General features: G+C 50.2%; 1 protein-coding gene across 1 annotated transcript in view; it reads left to right on the plus strand.

Annotated features, from left to right (window-relative positions):
• The window catches only part of SLIT1 (slit guidance ligand 1), a 172395-nt gene that overhangs the window by 131393 nt on the left and 23518 nt on the right, over positions 1 to 17484 (plus strand). Inside the window, exons 17-25 of the mRNA XM_067709847.1 lie at positions 607 to 681; positions 837 to 980; positions 3448 to 3591; positions 3882 to 4048; positions 6412 to 6544; positions 8688 to 8756; positions 11749 to 11820; positions 13827 to 13898; positions 14703 to 14774. Of these exons, the coding sequence (XP_067565948.1) occupies positions 607 to 681; positions 837 to 980; positions 3448 to 3591; positions 3882 to 4048; positions 6412 to 6544; positions 8688 to 8756; positions 11749 to 11820; positions 13827 to 13898; positions 14703 to 14774 (948 nt within the window). The remainder of the gene's footprint in view (positions 1 to 606; positions 682 to 836; positions 981 to 3447; positions 3592 to 3881; positions 4049 to 6411; positions 6545 to 8687; positions 8757 to 11748; positions 11821 to 13826; positions 13899 to 14702; positions 14775 to 17484) is intronic.

Raw genomic sequence — 17484 nt, forward strand, 5'->3', positions numbered from 1 at the left:
CCCCAGCTGCACCACACCCTCACCTGCCCCCAGCTCCCACGGACCCTCCCGCCCCTCCATGTTTTCCTCTGTCGCAGCCCTATTTGGGGACCACTGGAGACCCCACCCCGGGAGCATGCCAGCTGCTGGGTCCAGCAGGAAGTGGTCCCTCTGCTTCTCACTCCCAGTCCCACACGCCCTGCTGAGGCAGTCTCTGGCCCGCGGGGCAGGTCGCCAGCCTGAACCAGGGCGGATTCTCTCAATCATGCTTTTGCTTTCTTTGTGGGGACCTGATTCCATCAGCTAAAGTCGTAGCCTAAGCCATTCTTTTATTTTTCTTCTTTCTCTAAAAATATAAATTTGTGCACGTATATATATGCATGTGCACAGATACCTACACATGCCTGTCATTTATGTATGTAAAGTTCATGGCATTTTTCATGTTAAAATATCCCCATTCACCCCCCAGCTCTTGGTCCAGCCTTTTCTGAAATAGGATCAATTCATCTCACCAGAGAAATTCTTCTGGGAGTCCCCTTTGTTTTAGTCCCAAATAGTCTCAGTTTGGAAGATACTTTAACGTCTGTCATTTATGGATGTGAAAGTTCCCTTCATTGCTTCTTACAGACGATTAAACAACAATGAGATTTCCATCCTGGAGGCCACCGGGATGTTTAAAAAACTCACCCATCTGAAGAAAATGTGAGTTCCCCGTTGGCGGGAAGGTGCAGTCAGGACGCCGGTCAGGATGGGAAGGGGAAATTCTGGGTGTGGGGTAGCTCCTGTCGGGGACAGGGCTCCCGTGCATGGGAGCTGGGTGCAGGAAAAGGGTCCTGAACTCCATAATCCTCTCCCAGCAATCTGAGCAACAACAAGGTGTCGGAGATTGAAGACGGGGCCTTCGAGGGCGCAGCCTCAGTGAGCGAGCTGCACCTGACCGCCAACCAGCTGGAGTCCATCCGGAGCGGCATGTTCCGGGGCCTGGACGGCCTGAGGACGCTGTGAGTGTGTGGCCGGGGAGCAGGGTGGGCAGAAGCCAAGCCAGAGCGTGGGCGTCTGCGTTAAAGGGAAGGGAAGAGCGAGGGTGGGAGTCTCCTTCCCTGGCCCCAGCTTGCAGGAGTTGAGGGGGCCGCGGCTGAGGACCCTGGCTGCAGTCATCAGATGTTGGTCACTGTGACGAGGGCTGCCTTCTGGTTCCCCAGGGTGGGGGGTCGATGGCGGGTGAAGGGATGGGGAGGTGGGCCCTTCCGGAGGTCCCCTCTCATCGCCCCGTGGTCAGGCTGCAAGAGCATAGCACGTGTTTTCAGTTCAGGAGTGGCTGGTGCTACAGTGGCAGGGACCTCGCAGAGGTGACTCAAGTGGGTGTAGGCGGGGGAGGAGGGATTCCCACCATCCCTGGGATTCTGAGACCCCATGACTCAGAGCCCAGGCAGAGCTCTCCAGACGTCAGGACTGAGTGGGATCCTGGGGTCATCCACCCCTCTGTGAACGCTGCAGGGAGCCCCTGTCTCTGTCCAGGCAGCACTAGCTCTTCAGATGATCATGTAGACCTTTAGAGCGTCCGATAGACAGTGCTGTCCCGTCAGACTCACCACAGGGACAGAAACATCCCACATCCGCACTGACCAATCTGGTAGCCACATGCGGCCATGGAGCACTTGAAATGTAGCCAGTGCTACGGAAGCACTGACTTTTGAATTTCGTTTCATTTTAATTAAGTATAAACAGCCACATGTGGCTAGTGGCTACACTGTGGACATCACCTCTAGAAGCCACCAGCCTGGATTTAAATCCCAGCCCGCAGTAAGGCTATAGATATATTTTCCGAGCACGTGTCATGGCATTTGTGTAAGGGAAATGAATGCATGGAGGCATTCCCTGTGGGTTTTTGTTTGTCTGTTTTACACAAGGGGATTTATTATGCACTGTGTTTTGCAGCTTGCTTTTTTTTCACTTGTAAAGATAGTGTGGCAGGTTCTTCATAGAGGGCTGCCTCATTCTTTTTTATACACGCCTAGTATTCTTTGAAAGAGAGTGCCGTGGGCCTGCAGGAGCATGTGAAGGCTGGTGAGGACACGGGAAAAGGAATGCCTGTAACCCCTCCACTGACCACAGTTAATTGTTGATATAGACAACTGTCCTTCCAGTTACACACACACGCACACACACACGCATGTACACCCACATGCATGCAAACACACAGATATATTTTAATGAAATCCTAGAATACATTTTATTTAGTAATCTGTTTTTTCCTTAAACAGAATGTGAGTGTCTTTACGTATCCTTACGATTCCTTTTACAACATCATTTTGAAAGATTATATATTAGATAATTATTAGAGATTTAGGCTGTTTCTAATTTTATTACAAGCAATGCTGTGATTAATATCTTTGTGATGAAATTCTGTGCTCATCTGGGGTTATTACCTTGAAGATAAATCCCTAAGGGTAGACCTGCGGGTCAAAGCAAGAAGGGCCCTTTCAGGGGTTTTGGCACATATCACCAGGTGCACTCTGGGCAGGTCCCAAGTCGTTTTCCTGCCAGCTGTGCATGAAAGTGCCCGTCTTCCCACCCTCCTGCCAACCCTGGGCTTTACTGTTATTATTTTATTTTTAATTATTTTGTAATTTGGCAGGCAAAGATTCCCTATCACTTAAATGTCCTTGATTTGAACATTTTTCAGTGAATGTTCATAAGCTATTTGTTTATTTATTTCTGTGCATCTCATGCTGACTCATTTATCCTGTAATGGAAGTTTGTACCTTTTAATCTCCCTCACCTAGTTCACTCATTTTAATTTCTTTTGTGAATTGCCTATTCTGTGTCAGGCTTCGTTTTTGTTTTTGCTTGGGGAAAGGAATTGAGCCAGATGTTTGAGGATGAACAGAAACTTTGGCGGCTATAAATGAGGAAGAAGGTCATTCTAGAAGGAGATCCAGCCGGGGAAAGGTGTGGGGATGTAGGCCTGGGCAGCAGGCCTGAAGGACAGAGGAGTGGAGGGTGTGTCCATCCCTGGGGAGTCGGGCAGGTGCTGCTCTGGGGCAGGGTTGGGCAGGCGCTCACATGTCACAGTAAAGAGTTTAAACATGATTTTGTGGACAGTTTAGAGGCTGCTACGGGCTTTAGGCTGGAGAGCGACGTGGCCGGGTTTAAGTTTAACGAAAGTCTCAGGTGTTGATATGGAGTGTGGCCCGAGGTTGGGGAGGCTCTGGGCACCCAGGGGGTGAGGGTGATGGTCTTCGGTGTGGGGGCCGTGTGGGCAGGATGGAGAGGCCGTCAATTCAGAGGCAGGGAAAGCCTGGAGGGGAGCCCAGGTGTGTAGAATCCTGGCCCTGTGGCTCCCCTCTCCGTGGCTCAGTGCCCCCAGAGGAGAACTTGTGAACTGGCCGCTGGCGGCCAAAGCTCAGGGCAGGCAGATGGCCGCAGGGCTCGGCACGGACTCTCCCCTCCGCTCCCGGCTCCCAGGATGCTGAGGAACAACCGCATCAGCTGCATCCACAATGACAGCTTCACGGGGCTGCGCAGCGTCCGCCTCCTCTCGCTCTATGACAACCAGATCGCCACCATCTCCCCTGGGGCCTTCGACACCCTGCAGGCCCTCTCCACGCTGTAAGTGCACCCCAGAGGGCAGGCGGGCCTGGGGCTTGGGCACCAGCCATCCGAACTGAACCCCGGAGCCCTGCCCATCCACCACCTTAGGACACGGGCTTCTCCGGTGGTCACTTTAAAAGACTCAGGGTGTTTGGGTCCTTGCACGTTAGAATGTTGCCTCTTGGCGGGTTGGTTGTCTGGGAGCATTGGGTGGCCGTGTGGCCAGCACGTGGCGAGCAGGAGCCGGCTTTGCTGGGGCAGCTGAGTCTGGTGGGTGTCTTCGTGGTCATACCGCCCGCCTCTTCCAGAAACCTTCTGGCCAACCCTTTCAACTGCAACTGCCAGCTGGCTTGGCTGGGCGACTGGCTGCGCCGGAGGAAGATCGTGACGGGGAACCCGCGATGCCAGAACCCGGATTTCTTGCGGCAGATTCCCCTGCAGGACGTGGCTGTCCCCGACTTCAGGTGTGAGGAAGGTAACTCATGGGCCCCCTGGGCGGCAGGGGGATGGGGAGAGGTCATGCCCCAGAGAGGAGGGGTCCCCTGGGGAGGGGAGGCTCTGTGGAGGGGGAGGGGCGAGGAGCAGGGAGACCTACTCAGTCCTGTGCCTGCCTCTGCCTGGTGGGGTCTTCTTCGTGTGATTATAAGAGCAATAATGTGCTTATTGTTTAAAAAATGGGGAAATATGGATAAAAGACGGGAATAAACGTTACCTATTAGCCCATCACTCAGAGAAAATCACAGTTAACATTTTAGTGTAATTTCTTTATGTAAGTACGTTTAACCCAGAGACCTACCTCCTGGTTATTCCTAAGCACTCCAGACAGTGGATTCAGCCTGTCTGTAATGTGCAACAGGACACTGTCAAGGGGGCACCCCCTCCTCCACACGCGGGTCACTTCTTGTGCCAATGTCCTCTTTCCCCTGAATCCTCCATCTCTCTTCTGTGGCCACTTCTTTCTTTCCCTACCCAAGCAGAATCTCGCCCGTCCCTCCATTCTCCACCCCAGCCCCCAGAGCATCATTCACACAGGCAGCTGTGGGAAGCAGATTTTTACTGAAGGTGACAGAACAAGGTTGCATCTTGCCCAGCCCTGGGCCCCCCTTCTTCAGCCCCTCCTGTCCTCTCTCCAGTCTGCTTCCAGGGGGCAGTTCAGCTCTCAGGCCCGTCCAAGCCAGTGAGGGGGTGCTGGGTGGCGAGCTTCAGCTTTCACGCCAAGAATGACAGGGTATTTTTCTAAACAAAATCAATGGATTCTCTAAGAGCAGTTTGGCTTCGAACTTCTAAAATAAACAAAACAAAACTCCATACTTCTCACATATATATTTTATATCATAGTTTCTTTTTTTAAAAAAAAAACAAACCTGAACTATGTATTTTGGACATTTTCTGATGCCATCAAGTATTTTTTTTGAAAGCATTATATTTTTCCAAGAAACAGTTTCTTTTTATTTTTCTTCTTACAAAGTGAGGCATCTTTATTTCCTTAAAAACAAAACCCCAAATAACGGACAATCCAGAAGGAGAATAAAAAGCTCATTGATGAGTCCCTCTTTCTACTTCCCCACCCCAGATGACTCCTGTCAGCACCCCGTGTGTGGCCCTCTGGCTCTTTGCTGAGTGTTCGTGTGCCCACGTATGACACACGTAGGGTCTTGCAGTACTGCCCGTGTACCTTCTCAACATGACAGTCCCTTGTCTGGAGGCATCGCATGGCATTTACGTGCTTCCAAACTTCTGTTGTTATGCCTCGTGCTGCCAGGAACATCCTGATAGATAACTCTCTGTACATATACTCAGTTTTTCCCCTTAGAATAACTTCCTAGGAGTGAAGGGATGGGAATATTTTTGAGGTGTTGCTGCCGAGAGGCAGTAGGACGTAGTGGTCGAGAGAACAGGCTCTGGAGGCAGCTGGCTTGGATTCCAGGCTGCGGGACCTCTTCCAGGCTGGCGGACCTTGGGCAAGTTACTTAATCACTCTGTCCATAGTTTCCTTTTCTCTAAAATGGGCTGATAGTAGCACATCCACAGAGAGATGTTGTGAGGATTCAGTGAGTTCATCCTTCTCACGTGGCACCTCCACACAGACGCCTTCCGTAACCGACAGTCCCTATCACCTGCTTCCTAGCAACTCCGACGGTGGTGTCCTTATCGCCCCTCCTACACCCAATCAGAAGGAAGGAAGGCACACAGAGGGCGCTCAGTACTATTTATTGAATCTGTGAAAGATGGTGGGACAGAAGGGGCTCAGACTGTGTGCCAGCCAGACCTGGGTACAGACCCTGAATTGCCTCTGATCAGCCTTCTGACCCGAGCAAGCTGTTTAAACGCTCCAGATCTCAGTAAGATAGAAGTTCCTTCATTCCTTCAACTGACCTAATTTGGAGGCTGCTGTGTGCCAGGCCCTGCTCTCCGTGCTGGGCTCCTTCAGTGAACAGAGAAGGAGGTGCAGGTCTCTGTCCCCGTGATGCTCACACTCTAGGGGTAATGGCTGCTCCCCTTACATACGTTAAGGAGATTACGTTTGGTACAGTGTCTGGCACATAGTAGGTGCTCAAGAAATGGTGTGGCTGCCATCCTCCTTCTCTGCAGTGCCTGGGTCCGCCTCAGAGCTGAGGTGGAAGAGATGGATCCAAGACCTATTTTAAGCTCAAAACAGGTCCAAGGGGCTTTGCCCCTGGTGGGGGAAGGGTGCAGCTGAGAGGAGACTTACTGGTGCACAAGGTGGTGTCAGCGCGGGGCCACTGTCCGCAGGTGCCCTGGAGCTGGGCCCTGGCTGCAGGAGGCCCTGAGGAGGCCTGTCCCCTCGCTGACGTGGCTTCACGCCTTCCTCCCCAGGCCAGGAGGAGGGGGGCTGCCTGCCCCGCCCGCAGTGCCCCCAGGAGTGCGCCTGCCTGGACACCGTGGTCCGATGCAGCAACAAGCACCTGCAGGCCTTGCCCAAGGGCATCCCCAAGAATGCCACAGAGCTGTGAGTAACCCCTGCCTGGTGGCAGGAAGAGAGGGCGACCGAAAGCAGATGTTAGCTGACAGGCGCTTGGAGTTAGGGCTTTGCGGGAGACACTGGTTCCAAGGAGGTTTGAGCTTCTCTGTGACCGCCCCCCACTCTGCAGTCACCTGACGGCAGGGGTCCCCCGTGACAAGTGCTTCATCCCATTAAACTAAGCTCTGCCTTTAAAATAAGAAATTATATTGCTTTTCCCACTTCACATCATCTCATGAGCATTCCCTTCATGAGAACGCTCACAAAAGTTGTTTTTATTGTCCACATAATATTCCATCACGTGACTCTACTGTGATCTATACAACAAATCCCCCTTTGCTGGTATTTAAGCTTCCAATTTGTTTACTCTCATAAATAGCACTGAGGTGAGCATCCCTTCAGCGAAACTGCTAGTCGGAGAGCGGTGCATTGTTGGGACTCTTGATGACCTTCCAGAAAGCTGTCTCTTCTGCACTCCCGCCCGCCGTGTGTGGAAAGAGCCTTCTTGCTCCCCCTCCCCCTCCCATGCCCCATCAACACTGGCGTTGTGGTGCTAACTCTTTGTTGATCTGGATTTGGTGTCCGAGCCCATGTGGGGACGTGGGTATAAATGTGTATGGCAGACAGCGGGATGGAGAGCAGGCTTCTTCGACAGACCCCTCCAAACGGAAGGCCTGGCTCAGGCCCTGACTCTTCCTGCTCCTGGGATTGGTCCCTTCAGGCCCCCGTAGCCGAGCTTTTTTTTTTTTTTTTTGCGGTACGCGGGCCTCTCACAGTTGCGGCTTCTCCCGTTGCGGAGCACAGGCTCCGGACGCGCAGGCTCAGCAGCCATGGCTCACGGGCCCAGCCGCTCCGTGGCATGTGGGATCTTCCCAGACCGGGGCACGAACCCACGTCCCCTGCATCGGCAGGCGGACTCTCAACCACTGCGCCACCAGGGAGGCCCTGAGCTTCTCTTTTCCCTGAGCGGAGCACGTGAGGTTTTCATTTGTATTTCTTTCATTACCTGCAAGGCTGGTATTTCTTCACAAGCACACCAACCACTGCAGTCCTTGTCCTGTGATTCTCCTGCTGCGTCCCCCACCCAGTTTTCTGTAAACGTCTTATGTCCCGTCCTCTCCTTGGTGCCTCCTAGCAGCCCTGGGAGTAATGGGACAGGCAGGACAGCCTGGCTCCCTTGACTGAGGATGCTGGAGTTCAGAGACTTTAAGCCTCAGTTTCCTCAGCTGTAAAATGTGGCTGCTGGGTTTGTTGACAAGGGAGGCTGAGAGGATCGAAGGAGATGGGCCGGGAGTCATTCTGTAGGATGCAGGGTGATGGGTCGGGGGAGTAAAGCCCTGATTTGTGCTCTGTGGACCTCTGGGAGGTGGACAAGGCATCCTGAAGGCTGCCTTCGGTGGGGCTGCAGCTCCCGGTGCTCCCGTCAGCTTAGGTAGGATGGCTGGTGGCCATGGGGGAGGGAGGGCAGGTCACAGCATTTGGAATCCCAAGCTCTGCGAATGATGAGAGACCAGTGGGTGGGAGAAGCCGGGTCGGTCACAGAACTGACTGCAGAGAGAGTTGGAGAGTCACCTTCGGGGTCCTGAGCCTGGGTGGTTGGGAACATGGAGTGTAGTGCTGATGCAGTCAGGGGAAGCCTGTGTGGGTGTGAAAACACGGAGCTTAGGTTTGGGCATGTTTGGGTCTGGGGCCAGCCTCAGGCACCTTGCCAGCAGGTACAGGGGGGCCCTGTGTGCTGCTGAGGGCCTGGCAGGTGGGTATTAGCCTATTACAAATTACCTATTTGGCCAAGAAGGCTGGAGAGAAGAGAGGGAAGACCAGGGGGTCCAGGATTGAGCCTGTGGTGCCCACCGACAGGGAGGGTGCTGAGAGGGCCAGGCAGGGGCTCGGGAAGGAAGCCACAGGAGGCTTCATGTCTCAGTGGCTTTTACCAAGTGTTTCAGTGGCATCTTCCCAAATGGCCTAAGAAATGTCCGCTAATCTCCAATTAGCGATTCAGGACCAACTGTGTAGTGTACGTGTAGGAGAGGAAATGAGTGAGAAGGCCCTGGCTGCAGGGGAAGGTTCTCCCTGCTCCGGGCTCTGCCCAAGGCCGCGATGGCTGCACTAACTGCTGTGTTCTCTCCTGTAGCTACCTGGATGGGAATCAGTTCACGCTGGTTCCGAGACAGCTGTCCACCTTCAAGTACCTGCAGCTTGTGTGAGTATCCAGGCCTGTCTCAGAGGGCAGGAGGGCCATTGGAATCTAGCCATTGTGGCTCCAGCGTTCCTGGAATTCCCTACAGATGCCACTCTGGCCGATCCATTTTTTTGTTTTGTTTTGTTTTTTTAATTGCAGTATAATTGAACCATAATATATAAGTTACACGTGTACAATATAGTGATTCACAACTTTTAAAGGTTATACTCCATTTATAGTTATTATACAATATTGGCTATATTCCCTGTATGGTACTGATCCGTTTTTTAATTTCACCCCATCCCTTTGAGCACATCTGTGCACAGAACTGTTTTGCCATCTAGTGGCCCATTTTGGGAATTGCATTGTTCCAGGCTCTCTCGGGTTGGAACCTGTGTGCTTTTGCCCACACCGTCTCCCCAAGCCTCTAGGCTGGTAATTATTATTAAAGAGGGTTATCCTTGCAAAGGTAGGAGCCAGAGCAGAAGAAGAGAGTTATGGAAAACTTCTTGATCCAACCTTGGCTCCTAAACCAAATATGAAGTATGGCAGCCTCAAATACACATCTGTAACTAACTCTTTCTTTAGGCTAACATCTACTTTTCTGTTATTTCCACTTTTGACCTTTCTGCTTCATGAAAACATACAAAGTAAGCCTCAGAATAAGTTCAGCTCCTCTTAGCCTTCCAGCTTAATTAACACCTCACTTCAATTGTCTTTATCTGCCTATTGGCCAGATCCCACCAAAAAGAAGTCCAGAGAACATTTCTTCTGAAGTGCCTTGGAGCAGTGCTGCTCAAAGTGCAGTCTATGGGGCAATGGCAGCCTGAGAACTCTTTGTAATGGGCCTGAAACTAGATAAGGAACTCGCACCAGAATTTTAATCAACACATTGCTTCTTCCTTCATTGGGAAAGTATTGCTATGAAAAAATGTTAGCTAAACTAAGTTGTGTGTTTAGTGTCATAGGTGATTGCATTTTGGCACAAGTCCCTTGTTTGGGGACATTCAGTTTGAGGACTAGCTACTTTGAGTAGCACTGGCTTACAGAATTTCGAAACTCCAGTTTATCTGTCTTTGCTAATGACCTAGCCATGGTGTTTTGACTGACTGTTCCAACGGTGGAGGTGAGGAGTGGTAGTTAGAGTGATTTGTGGCTGGTGATAGAGTGACAAAGAGAGAGACAGCCTTTCTTTGGTCTAATTTGAGGCAGCCCCACTAGTGGTGCGGATATGCTTGAGGAGAAAGGGAGGGAGAGGGGACTAATGTGAAGGCAGTTCTTACTGTGAAGCTGCCTGTTGGGGGCTGAAATACCAGCACCTCCTTATCATGGGGAAGGACCACCACAAAGTGTACTTGAAGTTTGGTGATGTATTTAAATGTGTCTCTAGGAACAATGGAGTGGTTTTGAATGAAATTAATTAGAGGAACATTTACTAAAAGAAAATGAAGGCGGGGCACATGGTTTTATTTGCTGAGTCAAGAACTGCATGAAGTGAGCAGATATGAAGCCATCTAAGTCATGGGCCTTCCCCCTAAATGTCACGGTCTGGGGGCATGCAAGGGTGAGAAATAGGAGCACGTATGTCGTGTGGAGTGATGAGTGTTCCAACAGAGGTAAATGCACATGTTAGGGCTGTGGCTCAAAAGAAGGAGTGGTGGACTCCGGGTAAGGGCTGGGAGAGGTCAGAGTTCACCAGGTGCAGAGGGAACAGGATCTCCAGGGGCAAGAGAATTTCAAGAAGGGTAACAAATTCATGCAAGGCATGTGGGGACCCATGAGGGAGGGGGGGCATGCCCTGGAGTACCTGGCAGGTGGTGAAGCTAAAGGGTCTGGAGGTTGCACTTTAAGTAAATGGGAGCCACTGCGGGTTTGTTGGTAGAGAAGTGACCTCGTCAGATTTGTGTCTTAGAAAGATTGCGTGGCGCCCACCGTGTGGAAGATGGATCAAAAGGGGGCAAAGCTGTGGGTGAGAGATGAGGCAGGAACCAGAAGAGAGATGACGGTGTCTTGATGTAGCAGAAACTTGGGAGGAGGGGGCAGATGGAACAGAGGCACAAGCCAGTTAGGTGAGGGTCTGGGAGGGAGGACGTGGGGGTAGGGCAGTGTTTCTGGGTGGTTGGAGCTGCTGACCGGGATGGAGAGCACAGCACGGGGCACGCGGGTGGGAGGAAGCACAAGAATTGGAGTGTCTGTGGGACATCAGGTCTCTGCAGGGGACTTCGTGAGAGAGGTCTGGCTGGGGCCACAGAGGAGAGCACCATTTGTGCACGACGGTGCGGGAGTCAGGAGCGTCCCCGAGGACTGAGGGACTAAAGGAAGAGGAAGAGCGAGGACAGGGCTTAGTGATCCCCGTTCCTAAGGGGTGGGTGAGAAAGAAGCATTCACCAGAGAGGTAGGGGGAATGTGGGAAGACAGTGATCTGAGGAGATTTGAGAAGAGGGTGGTCAGTTGGGCCAGTGCCACAGGGTCACTTGGAGAGCACATTGCCGTGACCTGGGGCTTGGGGGCCAACAGACTGGGGTTTGACTCTATCTGTACTTCCTCCCAGCTGTGTGACCCTGGGTGGGTCACTTCATTGCTCTGAGACCCTGCACCTTCTTTTATAAAATGGGTTTACTATCTCCCTCATAGGATTATAGGGAGGGTGAGTGAACAAACCCACGTAAAGTACTAGCGAGAGAGAAAGGATAGAGAGCCCCCTAGACCTGGCAGTTGGGAGGCAGCTGATGCCCTTGGTGGGAGCATTTCCATGGTGGGTGGAGGGTGGGAGCCAGGCTATACTTGCATGGGGTGGGGGATGAGGAAATGGAGACCTGAAACCCTGGAGACACAGAGCGAGTTCAGGCAGCAGAACAGAGGGCTGTAAATAATTGTGAACCAAGCGCCCCTCCACCACCTCCCACCCCGCAGAGTGCCGGTCAGAACAACTTGGCTGAGGGATGGCCATGGCCAGAGTGGGAGAGGGGAGGAGTTCTTTCTTCCTAAATGATGATGCTTTTGTCTTTTCCAGGGACCTGAGTAACAACAAGATCAGTTCCTTAAGCAACTCCTCCTTCACCAACATGAGCCAGCTGACCACTCTGTGAGTCCCGTGGCGGGAGGTGGAGGGAGGGCTTGTGGCTACTGAGACCCTCCCCAGGCCTCGGTCACTGGCAGGTACCCCCACGTAGCCTCCCTTACCCTCCAGGGAGGGTGACGGGGCCTGCCCACTGAAAAGACTTAAAAAAAAATTTTTTTTTTATTATGAAACACAGCGTGTATATGGAAAAGTGCAAAAAACATAAATGTACAATTTAACAAATAATCATAAAGCTAGAACATGTGTAAATACCTAAGGCAAAAAATAGAACACAGCTAGCACGCCAAAAGTCCCCTCATCTCTTCCTGATCATTCTTCCTCTCTCCCCCCACACCCGAGGCAGTCCCTACCTGGAGTTTTATAATGATCACTTCTTTGGTCTTTATAGTACCATCTACATATGCATTTCTACACAATGAAGTTTAATGTTGCCCACTTTTGAATCTTATATAAATTGAATCATACAGGATGTAGTCTTTTATGTCTGGCTTCTTTTATTTACCATTATGTTTGTGTGAAGCTGTGGTCTCTTCATTTTCACTGCTGTATAGTATTCCTTTGTAGGAATATACCATACTTTCGTTATCCATTCTACCACTGATGGATATTTGCACTGTTTCCAGTTTGGACTATTGTGAACAGTTACCCTCTGAACATTTTGGTGCCCATATTGTAAGATATTTTAATGATTGCTTTAATTATATTCCAAGCAATTGATTGGAAAGTATTAACAAGCATCATTTATATTTGCCTGGAGCTTAAGAATGTATTTCGTTCACCTTCCCAATACCTCACTTTACAGATGATGTGCCCAGGACTTAAGAACTTTCCGTTTGGTTCTACTGTGGTCAAATAATAGAGCCAGTACCCTAAAAGACAGGGTCCTGACTCAGTCAGGCCCCCAGGAGCAGAATGTGGTCCCAAGGCCACGAAGTGCTGCACTTACCTGCCTCAGGTGTGTTAGTCAACTGGTTTCCATTTCAAAGTCTTCATGAGCCTGTTGACTGAAAGAAAAATGCACAAGTTGTGAGTTAAGTTTTATTCGGGGACCTTCCAGAGGACTATAGCCTGGAGACAGTCTCCCAGATAGCTCTGAGGAACTGCTCTGAAGAGGGAAGGGATGAGCCAGGATACATACGAACTTTTTTTTCTGAGAAAAACATGTGGTCAAGCATCAAAAGGTTACTGTTAATCACAAAGAACAGATATCTCAAGTTAATGATTTTAGTGCTTTTCTACGTATGGGAAGATGTAAGAGTCTGGGGTCATTTGCAATTTTTCCTTAGATATGCATCTAAGCTGTCTAAAGGCTAGTATATTCTTCCTTAGATATGCATCTAAGCTGTCTAAAGGCTGGTATATTCAAAGCACAGAATGCACCCTGTCTTTCTCCATCCTGGGTGCCCCTCAGGGCACACTGTGGGCAACTGAAGTGGCTAATGGCTTGATCCTTGGAGAACTGGAATGGCAGGCAACATTTTTTTCTTTACAAGCGTGTGTGTGAAGCTGCCATGGTCTAGGGCAGCGGTTCTCAACCAGGGGCAATTCTGCTCTCCAGGAAACATTTGGCAATGTTTGAAACATTCTTGGTTGTCGCAGCTGGAGGAGGGCAGGGGGAGCTACTGCATCTCTGTGGGCAGAGGCCAGGGACGCTGCTCAGCATCCTACAGGGGACAGGACAGCCCCCCAGCAAGGAACTGTCAATAATGCTGAGGCTGAGAAATCCTGGGCTACGTGATCCTGGGAGCTGTAAGGGGAAACCCTTTTCCTGTGATAAAAAATGTCTCATTTCTCTTGTTATTATTTAAAAAATAGCTTTAGTGAGGTATAATTAATATATAATAAACTACACATCCTTAATGTGTAAAATTTGATACATTTTGATATATGTTCACGCCCATGAAACCACCACCACAATCAAGGTGGTGACCACCTGCATCACCACCGGAAGTGGTACCCCTTAATAATCCCTCCCACGTTTCCTCCGACCCTCCCTCTTCTTCCTGCAGGATCCTCAGCTACAATGCCCTGCAGTGCATCCCTCCTTTGGCCTTCCAGGGGCTCCGCTCCCTGCGCCTGCTGTGAGTCTTCCTGCTCTTCATTCCTCCAGGCAAATCTGCCCCACCGAAGGCCCTTCTCACCCACCTGGTGGGCAGGAATGTCCCCAGGTCCGGGGCCCCAGCAGGGCCAACTGTGTCCAAAGTGCGAGGCCAGTCCACTCTCATTGGAGCTCCTAACGGAGGCCAAGGAATGAATGGGAAACCATCCGAGAAAAGGGGGTTGCTGTCTGCCCCAAGTTGTGTTTGAGATGTGTGTGCTGAGGCAGGGTCTGGGGGCATCCAAGATAAGGTGGCCCCTTGTTTGCATGTGAGTCTCCTGTCAAATGGAGAATGTAGCACCTTCACTAAGAATTCCCACTGTGAGGTTTGCTCACAGCCCTCTGCCATGCCTGTTATGACGGCCTCTGGAATATCCTTGCACTGAGTCCTCTGGCAGCCCGCCTGGGGCAGGGAGACATTCTTCACCCCCAACCTAGGGCTCACCCAGTAGCTTCCTTACCAGGAAGAAGCCTGCCCCCTCAGGCTCCCTAGCCAAGCTAGGGAGGGCACACGCTGCATACCTGCACACGTCCATTTGTCCTGGGAGCAGACATGGTATGTTGAGTTAGTTGTGATGGCCCGAGCAGGGTCTTCCGGAAGGGCTGAGGGGCAGCGTGGTCTGTGATAATTAGGGGCTCCCTCTCCTTGCCTGTGGCCAGCAGCGCAGGGTCTCTGATGCAGGGACCCTCTCCCTCATGACACGCCCCTCTCAGCAGAGGGCGTCCCTCCATCAGTTCCTGAGTTTTCTGTCTTGGGATGAGTCCTGACAGCCTCTTCTCTCTTCAGGTCCCTGCATGGTAATGATGTCTCCACCCTCCAAGAGGGCATCTTCACAGATGTGACCTCCCTTTCTCACCTGTAAGTAACTCTGGCCCAATTCTCGGCACCTCTCTGGATTTAAATGGAACTTGGATTCCAAGAAAGACCCCTCCTCCTGAGAGTATTACTTTTAATTTAGCTTGTGAACTTCAAATGCTCCCCGTTTCAGACTCTTACACATTCAGTGTACCATCAGTCACAGCAATGGACTTTGAGAACAGTTCTTCACAAGCAGTAATAAAAGTAGTAATGACCATATATTGATTGCCAAGCACTGCATGTGCATCGGCTAATTCAATCCTCACAGCTCTCCTACAACATAGGTACTGTTATTCCCATTTTCCACATGAGGAAACAGGTCCAGAAAATGTGACAAGCTCACCCAAAGTTGTGTAGCCGGTAGAGACTAGAGTCTTCCATCTCAAAAGCCCATGCTCTGAAGCACGACGCCAGTACTGTGCCTCTGACTTCATATGGTGGGGGATAAGCTCCGGAAATTTACTACCCAAAAGAAGTATAATTGGCATAATTGGATGTACTCTTGTCTCCAAAACTGTTTACCTGGCAGCGCCAAGAGGATTCTTAAAAAGCAGTATGCTCGATTCCTCAAAAGGCTGAATGTAGAATTACCATATGACCCAGCAATTCCACTCCTAAGTATATACCCCAAAGAATTGAAAGCAGGGACTCAAACAGATACTTGTACACCCATGTTCATAGCAGCATGGTTCACACAATAGCTATAAAGCAGAAACAACCCAAGTGTCCATTGACAGATGAATGGATAAACAAAATATGGTACAGTGGGATATCGTTCAGCCATAAAAAGGAATGAAGTTCTGACACGTGCTACCACATGAACGAACCTTTAAAGCGTGCTAAGTGGAATAACCCAGACATAAAAGGACAATATTGTACGATTCCACTGAAATGAGGTACCCAGAATAGTCAGATTCACACCTACAGAAAGGAGAATGGTGATTGCCAGGTGCTGGAAGGAGGAGGAAAGGGGGACTTTTGTTTAATGGGTCCAGCGTTTCTGTTTAAGGTGATAAAGAGTTTTGGAACCAGATGGTGGTGGTGATGGTTGCACAACATTGTGAATGTAATCGATGCCACTGAGTTGTACACTTAAAATGGTCAAAATGGCAAATTATATATATTTTTTACCACAGTTTAAAAAATGAAGGAATATAAAAGCAATGGGCCATGGCAGAGTCATCCTAATTCTGGAGGCGGGGCCAGGCACAGAGTGAACACGTTCTCTCCTAGCATCTCAGCTGTAGGTCCAGGTCATGTTCAGGCCAGATGGACTGCAGCCGGGACCCGGGGTGTTACCGTGTCCTCCTGCTCTCTGCCTCACAGCCAAATGCCCAGGGCCCGAGTGGACAGGCAAACCCAGATCAGGGAGTCTTTTGGAGTCCCCAGCATCTCTACCTGAAGTTCATTCACTCAACAATCTCACTGGATTTTCTTAGCTCTAAGGCTCATCTTTTCCACATTTTAATCTCTGAGATCAGAGGATATCTTACAAATGATCTGTAGGTACTTAATAAGGTAACATTTCTCCACCCCTCCCAGAACATGCGAAATTAGTGGGCGTCTAACAATCTTAGACTTGAGGAATTAAAATAGTAATAAGTGCCACTCATTGAGAGTTTGCCTGGGACAAGTACTTTACTATCTGTGATGTCTTGTTTACTCCATAACCAAAATGGGAAGTAGCTATTGTGCTGTGAGCCAGCTTCACAAATAAGACAGGGACTGTCTTGAGCCCACACTGAAGATTCCAGGACTCAGCGGGCAGAGTGCAGTGATTGATTAGTCATGTCTGCTTGGGAGTGGAATGGGTAAGGGGGCTCTGTCCTAGGTGGCAGGATTTATTATATCCATTTTACAGTCCCAGGTTCAGTTAAGCAGATTCCCTAGGTCATAAAGCTGGGAAATGACAGAAACAGGATTTGAACTTAGGTGTGTCTGATTCCAAAGCTCTTTATTTATTATTTATTGCCTCAATAAATATGTTCTGAGTAACCACAGTGAGTCAAATGCTGAAGAATTTACTAACACAAGGTTTCTGCCTTCTGTGACCATCTGGGATATTATAAAACAAGCTCAAAGGCAGCAGTGACTAACTCTGGGGAAGTCTGACGACCTTCAGAGAGGAGGTGCCTCTTTGCTGCCATTGAAAAGGCACTAGGAATTTGCCATTTGGACATTCCAGGAAGAGGGAACAGCATGTGCAAAGGCATGGAGGCAAGAAAGTGAATGACATATTCAGGGATGCTGTGTTGTCCAGCATAGGATATAGGGGGCTTGGTTAGGTGAGGAGTGGGGGGTGGGAAGAGAGGAATCTGGAAAGGGACATTGGAATTCCATTGTGAAGGGCCTTTGTGCCATGCTGTGGAGACTGGGCTTTGTTCTGTAGATAGAAGGGAATCGTGGAAGAATTAAATTGTGAAAACTCCTGGAAAGCCGTGGTGACCTGTGAAGGCTGGATGGGATGGGATGGGATGAGGCAGGAGGGAGCCTGGCTGGAGACTGTGGCTCTGGACAAAGGCCAGGCAAGGATGGTATTGTTCATTGTTCCAATGACTCCCATTCACAGGGGCTTGTTTCTATCTGTGTTTAGTCATTTTCGGTTGTGAGCTCATTTTTTGCTGATGCTGGGAATTTTGAGGACCTGTATTGGAGATAATTCTCTCCAGAGAGTTTTGTGCGTGTCTTTGCTGGGCCAGGGTCTGCTGCT

Source organism: Pseudorca crassidens, chromosome 16, assembly GCF_039906515.1.
Source record: "Pseudorca crassidens isolate mPseCra1 chromosome 16, mPseCra1.hap1, whole genome shotgun sequence".
In the NCBI taxonomy this organism is placed as follows: Eukaryota; Metazoa; Chordata; class Mammalia; order Artiodactyla; family Delphinidae; genus Pseudorca; species Pseudorca crassidens.